At 42.0% G+C, this 12,664-nt stretch overlaps 1 protein-coding gene across 1 annotated transcript; it reads right to left on the bottom strand.

Moving 5' to 3' along the window:
- Nucleotides 1-2,016: 2,016 nt before the first annotated feature.
- LOC116688598 (transcriptional repressor scratch 1) lies at nucleotides 2,017-5,483 on the bottom strand. Its single transcript, XM_032514739.1, has 2 exons — nucleotides 4,999-5,483; nucleotides 2,017-3,353 (listed from the first exon to the last, which is right to left on the bottom strand). Exons 1-2 carry the CDS (start codon nucleotides 5,156-5,158, stop codon nucleotides 2,542-2,544), a joined length of 972 nt encoding a protein of 323 aa, XP_032370630.1. The 5' UTR covers nucleotides 5,159-5,483; the 3' UTR covers nucleotides 2,017-2,541.
- Nucleotides 5,484-12,664: the final 7,181 nt, after the last annotated feature.

Genomic DNA, 12,664 nt, shown 5'->3' with positions numbered 1-12,664 from the left:
TTCCTCTTTGATAAAGCTTATAGTTAGGGCTGGCTCATGTGAGTCCTGAACCATCCCTTAGTTATGCTGCTATAGGCCTAGACTGCTGGGGGACTTGACCCATAATGCACTGATCACCTGTTCCCTTCTCTATATCTGTATGCAACCTTATCCCAATAATGTATGTTACTAACTCAACTTCTGCCCTTTCCCAGAGTCTTGTGCTCTCTCGCCCCCGTAGTCTTGTGCTCTCTCGCCCCTGTCCTCTCTCTTCCTATCGCTTCCTGCAGGTGTTTCTGGCTCTGGAGCTGTAGAGTCTGGATCTGTGGTTGGAGTCACCTACTGCCTCCATGCTTGACACCCTCTGCTACAATCCTCTCTCTCTCTCTCTCTCTCTCTCTCTCTCTCTCTCTCTCTCTCTCTCTCTGTGTTTGTCTCTTTATCTCACCAACCGGTGGAGGCAGATGACCGCCCACCCTGAGCCATGGTTCTGCTCGAGGTTTCTGCCTCTTAAAAGGAAGTTTTTCCTTGCCTCTGTGGCCTAGTGCTTGCTCGTGATGGGAATTGTTGGGTTTCAGTAAATAACATCACAGAGTACGGTCTAGACCTGCTCTTTTATGAAAAGAGCAATGAGATAACTGTTGTTGTGATTTAGCGCTGTATAAATAAAATTGAATGAAATTGATCTTGTCTGAGTGTGGCATCGGTCAAGTGAGGTTTCCACCAGACTATGTGGGATTGCCATAGGCGTTGGCAAGGTTGAGCTAGAGAAAGGCTAGATCCGCTTTGCCTTCATGTGCCTCACGTACCAGCTGGGTGACAACTCCTGTTTGCTCGATGCATCCTGGCATCTTTGGGACTCCCCCCTTCTGCACAGATGTGTTGATGTACATGTTCCTCAGAAGGACCTCCATCAGACAAGAATACTAAAGAATATTTTGCCCTCAACACTGAGGAGCGAGATGACTCTAAACTGCTTGATGGCAACTCAACTTGGGCATAGTGCTGAGCTGGTTCAAGCAGCATTGACAACTTCTTCAACTTCCTTCAAAGTTGGCTCCTTGGTGTTAAGTTGGTGTTGGTTGTCCAGGTCCTCATCAAAATGGAGCCACTCTCTCGCCTTGTTGGCAGCAGGCTACTTGAACCGAGTTGTATAGAATGTCGGACATGGGGTGGTGTTTGTGGTTGAGGTTCTGGCGCTGTGAGGTGACTCTGAGGCCGGGCTCCTCCTGCATCTCACCAGGTACTGGACCTGTGCGATGCAACACCTGCTTTCCCGTCAAGAATTTCATTTTTGCCTGCTGGATCTTCAGGCCATGCTGGTTCTTGCAGACTTTGGTACATACTCATTGTCAATTCTCCATTAGTATTGGTCATAGCCTGTGTGTCTGTCCTGTTGGGGTGCTCAAACAAAGGAGAGAGAATGGCTAAGAAACAACAGCGGAGAAAGAAGTGCGGAGATGGCACTACAGCTGTAGTACAGCCATGGAAGCAGCAAACAAACTAACGGGATTAATGTAGATTGATCCAGCAACATTGTTGGATGCAGCACTCTCAACCTCGCAAATCCTGATGTATCACTCCTTCACTGCTATCAGTATGTGTGACTAGGTGAATAAGAGGCCAATTGGAATGCGCTTTGTCCATTGTGATAGAATAGCACTATTAAGTTAATTCCATTTACCATTTGCCCACTAGTGTCTTCCTCCATTTTTTTTCATTAGTGTTTCTAATAGGCCAAAAGTGCATGCAATAGGTGAAAAGTGAATTTTAAGAGCAGTCTCTTTTGGACCGCAAGATAAACTACTTCAAATGGTCTGTTGCGCTTGTAGACTGTAAATCATCACAAAATATTAAATTTTTCCCATGAGTGTTTGGATTTTATATAAAAAAAGTCATTGCCCTTGTGTAGACAATTTGGAGAGAAAAAGAACTGCTAGAAGTAAGACTGTCTTAACTTGTTAAGTATTTAAATGTAATGTGTTCAAATTTAGGTATGTTTCATCTTTGCATGTATTCAGGCATGAGGGAGGGCGTTTTAGTAATAATTTATTTTCATCAGTTTTATTGTCATCACCAAATTGATCAGACAGAGAAATAGTTTCAGAATATATATTGGCTTTTGTTTTCAACAAACCCAATACGTGGCTTCTAATAAATCCATGTTAAATTCACAAATACATAAACCAGTAATAAATAAATAATCTTTAAAATGGGCAAATAAATAGTTAAAATAAATTAATAAATACACAAAAATGTTTTACAAATAAGATACGTGTGAGGTAAAATGTGTCATATAAAACAATACTGGCATGTAAATTATTGCAATTCAATTGATAAAAAACAATATAAACATTTTATATTTGTGATCAACACTGAGATTTTTATGAATTTCATACATAATTCCTGAATAATTTAAAGGGAGGTTATTGCTTATATCAAAAGGCAGGATTATGATGCATGCATGTGACAAGCCTGAGAAGTGGCAAGCTTTTTCTCACTTTGTTGTAGGAACCATTAAAAAGTATATAAATAGAAATTAAAAAGATAAATATTTCCCAATCAGTCCTCAGAGCTGCTGTCGTCCTCTGGTTGGTGCCCTTTGAAGCAGGCCGACTCGTAGTGCTTGTTCAGGTATGACTTGAGTGCAAAGCTTTTGTGGCAGCGTTTGCAGGAATAGTGCTTGAAGGCCGAGTGTGTCTGCATGTGGGCCCGCAGGTTGGAGCGGTCGGCGAAGGCTTTGCCACAGTGGGCACAGGCAAACGGTTTCTCACCGGTGTGGGACCTCATGTGGCCCTGCAGGAGCCAGGGTCGACTGAAGGCTTTGCCGCACACCGTGCACTCGTGCTTCAGGTCATGGGTCAGCATGTGCATGGCCAGTGCTGGCATGGACACGTATACCTTGTGGCAGGTGGGACACTTCCTTGCCTGTTGACTGTCCAGACTGCGGTGCGTCTGTTTGTGTCTGCTCAGATTGGAAGACGTGGCGTAAGACTTGCCACACTCGCCGCACATGTGGCGCCCTTTGGATTTCCCTTTGGTGGGGCTGCAGTCTGCTGAGCCAAGACCCTCACTGCTGTCCGATTGGCTGCCTCCCTTGCGTGGACACCTCTGGTTAGGCCTACGGCGGGAGCGGCCATCAGAGATGAGGAAGGCATTGATGCCACACACCTCCAACTCAGGGCTGCTACTGTCTGACTCGACTGTGCCACAAGAAATGGGACTGTCCGGGTGCTCCATGTCGTGGTCGGAGAACTCTTCCCCGCTGCTGCCACCTGGGGAGTACAGGGGCATTGAGGAGAGCCCGTCCTGCACATGACTTGGCTCCTTTGTGCTCTGCAACACTGAGGGGATGATGTAATCGTGGATGTAGCCTGGGAAAGGAAAAAGACAATTAATGATAGGATAAAAAAATATTTTTTTATTGAAACATCTTCATAATCTCAATAACCTCTGATGAAAAGTCCCCTGTTATCCAAACCTCTAATCAATAGGAAACTTATACAGGAAGCTATTTGTAAGTGCAAGGTTCAGCAAGCTTTGGGAATGAAATATTAATGAGTGGTGCACAGTTCTGCCCCAATCAATAGCCTACCTTTACTGGCTCTAACAAGTGCTATCATTGGGAGGGGGGGATGAAAGGCACATTGTGGCTGAATATGAGTTATACATAATGTGCTGACATTGACAAAACAGTCAGTAGAGCAATAGTTTGGCTCCTGATCGATCCACCTGTCGCTGCCTCGCAGCAGCAGCATATTTAAATCTGTGAGAGGAGGGGGAGTGATCAAGACAGAGCGTCTCAGCAGTGAAATCCCCTCAATCACTAAATCATTTTAATCAGATCATTCCCCATCTGTGGTGTTTTTGAGAGTGTTCATGAGTATGGTAAGGGGGAGATTGAGTGACAGGTGGGGGCTGCGATTTGGCAAAGAGGGAAGGGAGGGCTTTGAGGCAGTGGGGTCTGATCTTGACAGCAGTCAATGGTATATTGAGCCCCCCCCCCCCACACACACACACACACACACAGGAACACAAAGGGAAGCAGACAGCTGGCATCCTAAATCTGGGGGACAAATGATTCAACTTGAACACAAGATCTGTGAGGCTGGTGAAGGGGGGAGTGGGAGGGGGGCTGAATCCACGCAAAGCACACATTTCTTTGGATGTTTCTCAAAGGCAAACACGCACACACCATATTGTTTGTATCGCAGGGTTGTTCTCACATCCAGTCTCTGTAGAAATCCCTTGGATGAAAATCTACTGTCTGCCAATATACTGCTCATGTTGCACTTTATTGAATTACCTGCAGCACTCTCTATTTTCCAGTCAATACCCATCTTCTAAAAACCCTGTTCCATCACCTCTCCCTGCTCCACATATGGATTGTGTTGCTGCAATCCTACTCCCTGTGGCTATCTAACATCCTGCAGGATCAGATGGAGAGAGATGGAGAGATGAACTGGGGGTGGGGGGGGGTGGATGATGAGAGGAGAGACTCAAGGGCAACTGCACCATCTAAGGACAACACAGTCCCATGTGGCTATCTGCTTTCTCCCGTGTATTTTTTTTCCTTCTTTCTAGTTGGCCCCGACAAAGGCTTGCATCATATTTTCTGCCTAATGCATGTGTATGCGTATATCTCATCATTCATGTACACAATAGTATTAAAGCCAAAGGCTGCTGTGTGATCTGGTTTGAGTATTAAGCAGATTGAGCCAGCATGACCTGAATACTATTTAGCATTTGCAGAGTTGGAAAACAAAAGTCCTGAGGCATACGGACGGGGGGGGGGGCGAGCAATGCCTGCGGGTTGTTTTGGGATTTTCAATAGCGATTAGGTAGCAAAGACAACAACATAAACACTGTTGCATGAATCTCTGTCTGCTGTTTGAGATTTCTTTTCTCCATTTTTGTGCGACAGACCATATGGATCATCTCCAAATAAAGAAATCAATAGCTACTGCAGCAAAAAGTAGCACACAAAAAGTTGAAAACACAACTCAGAAAGAAACTTACCATTTTCACTTAAACGCACTGCCAAGTTGGTCGCCGACTCTGTGATGGCATGTGTCACAGTGTAAGAGTCGTCCCAGTGCTGCTGCTGCTGCTGATGGTAGTAGTTAGAAGATGAGAAATCGTGAACCTTCGGCTGCTTCACCAAAAAGGAGCGTGGCATCTTCTTTCCGTGATTAAAAAAAACTGATGCTAGAGCCTCATAGAAAAATGTGAACAGGCTGGTGATTAAAAAAAAGAAAAGAGCAAGTACTGAGCTCCCAGGCGGCCTTCTTGAACAGGCCAAACAACGATGGATTGAAGAAAAAAAAGGGTTAAAGCCAGAGGGAAAGAGAAAGAGAATGTAGTGAAAGCAGCAGAGAGAGAAAGCAGAGGACAGGGAGGATGGAGAGGCAGAAAGAAACAGAAGCAGAGAGAGAGAGAGAGAGAGACTAGCTGAGCTCAGCACTACTGCAGCTTTTTATATGTGGGGCACAAGCCCCAAAGATCAGGTGGTGCTTTGGAAGAGGGAGCTGCTTAGCATTAATCCATCAAACATCCCCAGGGACACACATCAAATTACCACGAGCCGTCTGTGCTTCTCCCCGCTCGCACACACACACACGCACATACACGCAGAGCAGTCAACTAACCCACCTCCTCCCACATTCTCCTCCTCCTCTTTTCACCCCTCCATCTCCCCTCTCCCAGGGAAGGAGAGCAGACAATAGTGGTGCAGAAGCACGTGGGTGACACTACACACAACATCTTGTCCTCCATTGTCTTTCAATGAAGTAGCTAACACAATTTATGCTGCCCCAAACACACACCCCCTTATTCCCTACTAACAACACCACCACCTCTGATATTTCTTCATCATCATCATCCAAATACAAACGTTAACCTGCAGAAACAATGTCTTAGTACATATATCAAATTATGGATTGGATTGTGTGGATTTTCATCAAATTAGGTCAGAGTCACCATAATCTACGTACAAGTACCTTCATTTGGGTCCCTTAACGTGTTGCTTATTTTATGGAATCCCAATACTTTTAATAATAACTGTCTGTAGTATCAGAAAATGCCAAGTACTAAATATGGGAAACAAATAAATGGAACATCATTTCTTAATCTTGTTTACTTATTCTTTTGAATCCTTTCACCTAACCAGCTCCTTTATTTCAGAAAAGTCAGCTGATTACTATTCATAATATTAACACTTGTTTTTTACATTGATGAATTAACAGCATCCTTGCAAGTTGGTATAATCATATACACTCACCTAAAGGATTATTAGGAACACCTGTTCAATCAACCAATCACATGGCAGTTGCTTCAATGCATTTAAGGGTGTGGTCCTGGTAAAGACAATCTCCTGAACTCCAAACTGAATGTCAGAATGGGAAAGAAAGGTGATTTAAGCAATTTTGAGCGTGGCATGGTTGTTGGTGCCAGACGGGCCGGTCTGAGTATTTCACAATCTGCTCAGTTACTGGGATTTTCACGCACAACCATTTCTAGGGTTTACAAAGAATGGTATGAAAAGGGAAAAACATCCAGTATGCGGCAGTCCTGTGGGTGAAAATGTCTTGTTAATGCTAGAGGTCAGAGGAGAATGGGCCAACCGATTCAAGCTGATAGAAGAGCAACTTTGACTGAAATAACCACTCGTTACAACCGAGGTATGCAGCAAAGCATTTGTGAAGCCACAAGACGCACAACCTTGAGGCGGATGGGCTACAACAGCAGAAGACCCCACCGGGTACCACTCATCTCCACTACAAATAGGAAAAAGAGGCTACAATTTGCAAGAGCTCACCAAAATTGGACAGTTGAAGACTGGAAAAATGTTGCCTGGTCTGATGAGTCTCGATTTCTGTTGAGACATTCAGATGGTAGAGTCAGAATTTGGCATAAACAGAATGAGAACATGGATCCATCAGGCCTTGTTACCACTGTGCAGGGTGGTGGTGGTGGTGCAATGGTGTGGTGGATGTTTTCTTGGCACACTTTAGGCCCCTTAGTGCCAATTGGGCATGGTTTAAATGCCACGGCCTACCTGAGCATTGTTTCTGACCATGTCCATTATGGCCACTATGTACCCATCCTCTGATGGCTACTTCCAGCAGGATAATGCACCATGTCACAACATCATGTAAAAAGCTCATTTCAAATGGTTTCTTGAACATGACAATGAGTTCACTGTACTAAAATGGCCCCCACAGTCACCAGATCTCAACCCAATAGAGCATCTTTGGGATGTGGTGGAACGGGAGCTTTGTGCCCTGGATGTGCATCCCCCAAATCTCCATCAACTGCAAGATGCTTCCTATCAATAGGGCCAACATTTCTAAAGAATGCTTTCAGCACCTTGTGAATCAATGCCAAGTAGAATAAGGCAGTTCGAAGGCAAAAGGGGGTCAAACAGTATTAGTATGGTGTTAAAATCTTATAGGTGAGTGTTAAATATTATATAAATATATATTAATATATCATTATTTTCTATATATATATATATATATATATATATACAGTATATATGTATATACATATGTAGATATAAAAATATTTATACATTTAAAAAAAATGTGTTTCAAGCTTTAGCTTCAGCAAAGAGGTTATTCAACCTTTTAAAAAAATTAACACACAAAAAAACCGTTTACGACACATGACACAGGTTTTGTGTTACAGATATGTAAGGCATACCCAAAGCCTTCAAATGAAGATACTTTAGAGGGATATGTAATTCAAATAAAACTTGTGTTCAGTTAGTTCTATATTTCTGTGACATCAGCCTGCAAGTTTAACATGTCTATTTGTCACTCCCACTGTCCCTGTCCCTGGCAGTTTTGTCTCTTGGAAGACCCCTCAGCCCTCCGTATAACAATCTAACCCTCATCTGGATAAAAAAAGCCCCCACAGCAACTTCCAGTCCGGTCTGTCTGTGACAGACTGACCCCTGGGTGCCTGCCGGGTCACTAGGTCATATTCTGGTTGGCCAGAGAGACGGCAGCAGCCTAAACGCAACCTGGACAGCTCACTCATAGATGGCTCTGCAAGGTACACCAATAATGATGTTATGTTTTTAAATCATCGTCTTAATGTTTGAAACATATGTAATAATATTATTTCTTTTTCTTACTGGCAACAAAAGGTATTTTGTGTGTCACACTGTTGCACTGACTGGCATGTTCCTTCATCACCATGAACTAGGGCTGCACGATTATGGCCAAAATGATAATTACGATTATTTTGATCAATATTGAGATCACGATTAATTATCACAATAATTTGTTGATTTTAACCAAAACAAATTTTATAGTCATATAGGCTATTTATAACTGCTTTCACAGCTACATTATGCTACATTTTTCTGTCTTAAGTTGTATATTCTGTACATACAGCTGCAACACATGTAAATGAAAATTAGCTATCTGAAATAAATAGACTATGATTTTTAATTTTTTTTTAAATGTATCTCTGAGAAAGCTTCTTCACTTGTTTTCAACAATAACTGATTAAAAAGAGTTAGGGAAAGAGGGAGTGCGATGGACGTATGTGCTACTCACAGAGTGACGGCTGACTCATTATGAATGGGTCCAGCACGGGTTGAATGGGGGTCAGCAGAGTGACACGCGTCGTGTGTATAAAATGTCTGTATCGTCACTGCGCTGCATTTTTATGAACTATGAGATTCTGGCCATGGGTCACATCTCTTGCCCAGGTCCAGCAGGATCCGTCTCACACGCTATTACTCTACGAACTGAAGTTAGTTGCATTCACTAACTTCTTCTGTGTTTTTTGCTGCGATAGCAGAGTTACCAGCAGAAACACTGGTATAAATACAGGTTGGCCTCTCATGCTTAACTATATACTGCTGTGTTGATAACAATTAAAACTGTGGACAAATGTAGAAGGGTGGACCGGCGGTCGCTGTGTCTCTCCATGTTACTGGGGAGTTGTGTGTGAGTTAATGGGGGCTGGGCGGCGCGGATAGTAAGAGGATAGTAGAGAAATCCAACACAGGCAAGGCTTTACACAAGAAATGGGTCATGGAAAGCAAAATGAAACCATATCCATATAAACAACATTGCATCGTTTGTGGAGAGGCAGCGGATGCAAGGACAATAGCACCGGTGAAAACCTAGAGGAAAAATGATACTAGCACCCTAGAGCCCTGTGAGCTAACAGACACTAACTAGCACTGGTCACCGCTGTTGTCTGAAAAACAACACAGACGGGACAAAATGTTGCGTTTACTAGTAAACTGGTAAACCTTGAGACCGACGGATGACCGACTGCTATCTGTTGAATTTTCCTCACGTTACTCTGTCCTCTGTGACTGTCTACATCTAGAAACTAAGCTGCGCGGTGCAGGGAACAACTCTGATTGGCTCATGATCAGACAGTGGTTTACGGAGCGGTAGATTGGCTTTGCAAAAGAAAAACGTAGCGTTCTATGAGATGACTCATTTAAAAAAATCGCTCAATCACGCAAATTAGAACATGGGAAGCCAAAATCGTAATTAAAATTGTATTAATTGTGCAGGCCTACCAAGAACACACACTAGTTTATTTTGACTCAATCCCACCCACCGTCCCACTGCCACAAATGCTCCCTAGGGTACCAAGTGTGTATTATGATAACTTTATATTAATTGCTGATCACAGAATGCAGTTACATTCTCATTTTATTCCCTGTAAAAAAGAGATTTTGGTAATGGATGTGTTTTTTTGTGTGATGTCATTATTTTATTTTTGTGCACCTTTGTTTTGTTTTTTTATACAAATGAGTTTGTCTAACCTGGAGTTCTTTTAAAAACCATGCAACAGACATTGTAGAGTTGCCAGAAAGTTATGAGACATGAATGTTGTTGGTATTGGTCTTTGCTTGAGATTTGTAATAATGTGACAATATAACATAAAATAACTACAGCCTCGCCCTTTATCATTTTTCATCAATTTGTGCACCATGAGGTCTTAGAAATTGTATTTTCATTTTTTTTCAATGAAAAAATCTGTGGGGGAAAATGTCTCTTTCAAGTGTTTCTACACACGTGTTTCAAGCCTACATAATGTACAAAGCTGAATTTGTGCAATGATGTCATCGAAATTGAGCGGAGCAGAGAGATTTCCCAAAGGAACAGTGTAATATCAAACAAATCAAAAACTGGACATGGACACGGAACACACACAACTGACTCCATCATTTTATATATTTATTTTAAGAATGATGCCCTTGAAGTTGCAACGAGGAGATGCACAGCCAGGAATGGAGGATTTCTGCTAGAGTAGTCATTGCTGTCCTTGTGTATGTGATACTGGCTGCTGAGTTTGGTTAAATACATGCATATAAATACATGTATGTTGTAGAGAATTCTGACTATCAGAGCCTGTTGAGCTGTGATAAGTGAGATAATTTGTGTTAATCACATCCAGCCATTAGAAGGCCATCTGAAAAACAAACGCAGGTTCTTTTCACTGAGGCATCTTTTCAGCACCTCCACAAAAATCTCCCACTCTGCCATCTGACAATAAGGCAGCTGCACGCCAATGAATGAGAGTGATTGTCTCTTTTCTTTTAATCAGCACTTAGTGAGTGAGAAAAGGAGAATTTCCCCACTTCACTCTGCATGTTTTTTCAAGGGTTGATTGTGGTTAACTGCTGAGAGTGATTTATGGTCCAACATATTCCATACTCTTTTATTTTACCAAGCAGCTTTGTGGAGATGGTGTTAGAAATGCTCCACTGAGATTTGTCTCGCACACTTATCTGCAGAACCAAATAACAAAACACCTCAAGTCAATTTTGAAGTGACTGGTTAAAGTCTCGCACAATCGGCTACGTCCGCACCATGTCACCTTGAGTGGGGAGGTGGGATGAGAGGTCAGTGGGAAAGATGAGGAAAATACTGCCAGCCGTCGGGTGAGGGGACTGACTGGGATAGAGTGGGGAGGCTGGGGAGGCCAACAGGGATGCCAAAAAAGGGGGGAGGAGGCGTTGTACAACTGCATTTTAATCTAGTCAGACGTCAATCCTGATAAAAGGAATCCGTCCATCTCTCTCGTTTCCATTCTGGGGTCATCAATCACACAAGTCACTGGCCTCTTCTCCAGTGGATGTCAGAGTCTCGGGGGAGTAGCCGGGCCAGCAGCAGATGCTGTCCAAAATGGAAAAACCACAGTGATGAAGGCAAAATATGGTTAATGGAGAGGATGGTGACATGCCTGATGGCAGATGAAGCTATGAGATAGACAGTGAAACAACAGGTGCATTACTAATTACTACACATTTTTGAAATTATAAAAAACTAATGATAGCTTAACATTTTAGGATATGCTCTGTTTGCTTATGAGAGTGAGATGAGCAGATTAAAACCACTCTGATGTCTGTACGTTAAAGATACAATCTCAAAAATGTCTTTTTCATTCTCTGTGGCGGCACCTAAGGTGATAAACCCTAATTGTGTTTTGGATCAGACCTTCACTTGTTTTTAATAATTAATTGTCGGTATTCATCACTCACACATTTCATATATATATGTGTGTAAATATATACATATAAATATATATATATATGTATATGTGTATACATATATGTGTATGTGTTTATATACACGTATATATATATATATATATATATATATATACACATATATACAGTTTATATACACACACACACACATATATACACACACACACATATACTGTATATATATATGTATACATACATACATATACACATACATACACATATGTACACATACATAAATATATGTACACATATATATATATATATATTACAGTGTAGGGAATTGAGGACCAATATGCAGAGATGACAAGCAGACAGGAGAATGTTTAGTCAACGATTTATTTTCACAAAGAGTCAAAAGAAACACAAAGAATCCAAAATGCCAAAGCAAAATTGAAATCTTTTTTAAAAATCCCAAAAGGTGCAAGGGAAACCAAAAAACAGGAACACAGAAACTGGTAAGACTCACAAGGGAAATACGGGAATAGGGGAATCACAGGGAGGAGGCAAATGTAGAACTCATCATCTGGAAAACAAAACGATTGATAAGAGACAAACGAAACACAGAGGTTAAATACAAGAAAAACAAGCAACAGGTGATACATCAGGTGAATTACATTAGGGCGGTGACGACAGTCACAGAGGCGGGAGAGCAGAAGGCAGGTAGTAAAACTAGACAGGACGAGACAGAGACTCAGACTATCAAAATAAAACTGGAAACAGAATATACAGACACTCAAAGGAAAACACCAGAAAGGAACAACAACACAAGACCAGGGGCCTGTTGCACGAAAGTAGACTGAAGATATCCAGGATAAGTGAAAAAGCGCAGCTTGACTTAGTGTGATCTGCTCATCGCGGCTTAACCGGTTGCACGTTTGCCGGTTAGGGTTAGTGACTTCAATACACGCTGTGAGCACATGTAACAATATTCATGTTTTTTATTCTTCTGACAAGTGACCGCACCAAAATAAAAAGATTAAGAAGCATTGTGGTGTTCCCAGTGTGATGAATGTAAACTACACTTTATACGTACAAAGGCCATGTTATTAGTCCGGTGATGTGAGACTTATTGAGAAGGTTATGGAACCAAAATAAGCTATAATTAAAAAAAACATTAGGCCCACTTATTAAGGAGTAACACAAACTACCCTT

Source organism: Etheostoma spectabile, chromosome 4, assembly GCF_008692095.1.
Source record: "Etheostoma spectabile isolate EspeVRDwgs_2016 chromosome 4, UIUC_Espe_1.0, whole genome shotgun sequence".
Lineage (NCBI taxonomy): Eukaryota > Metazoa > Chordata > Actinopteri > Perciformes > Percidae > Etheostoma > Etheostoma spectabile.
This window is presented reverse-complemented; position numbering and strand designations above follow the sequence as displayed.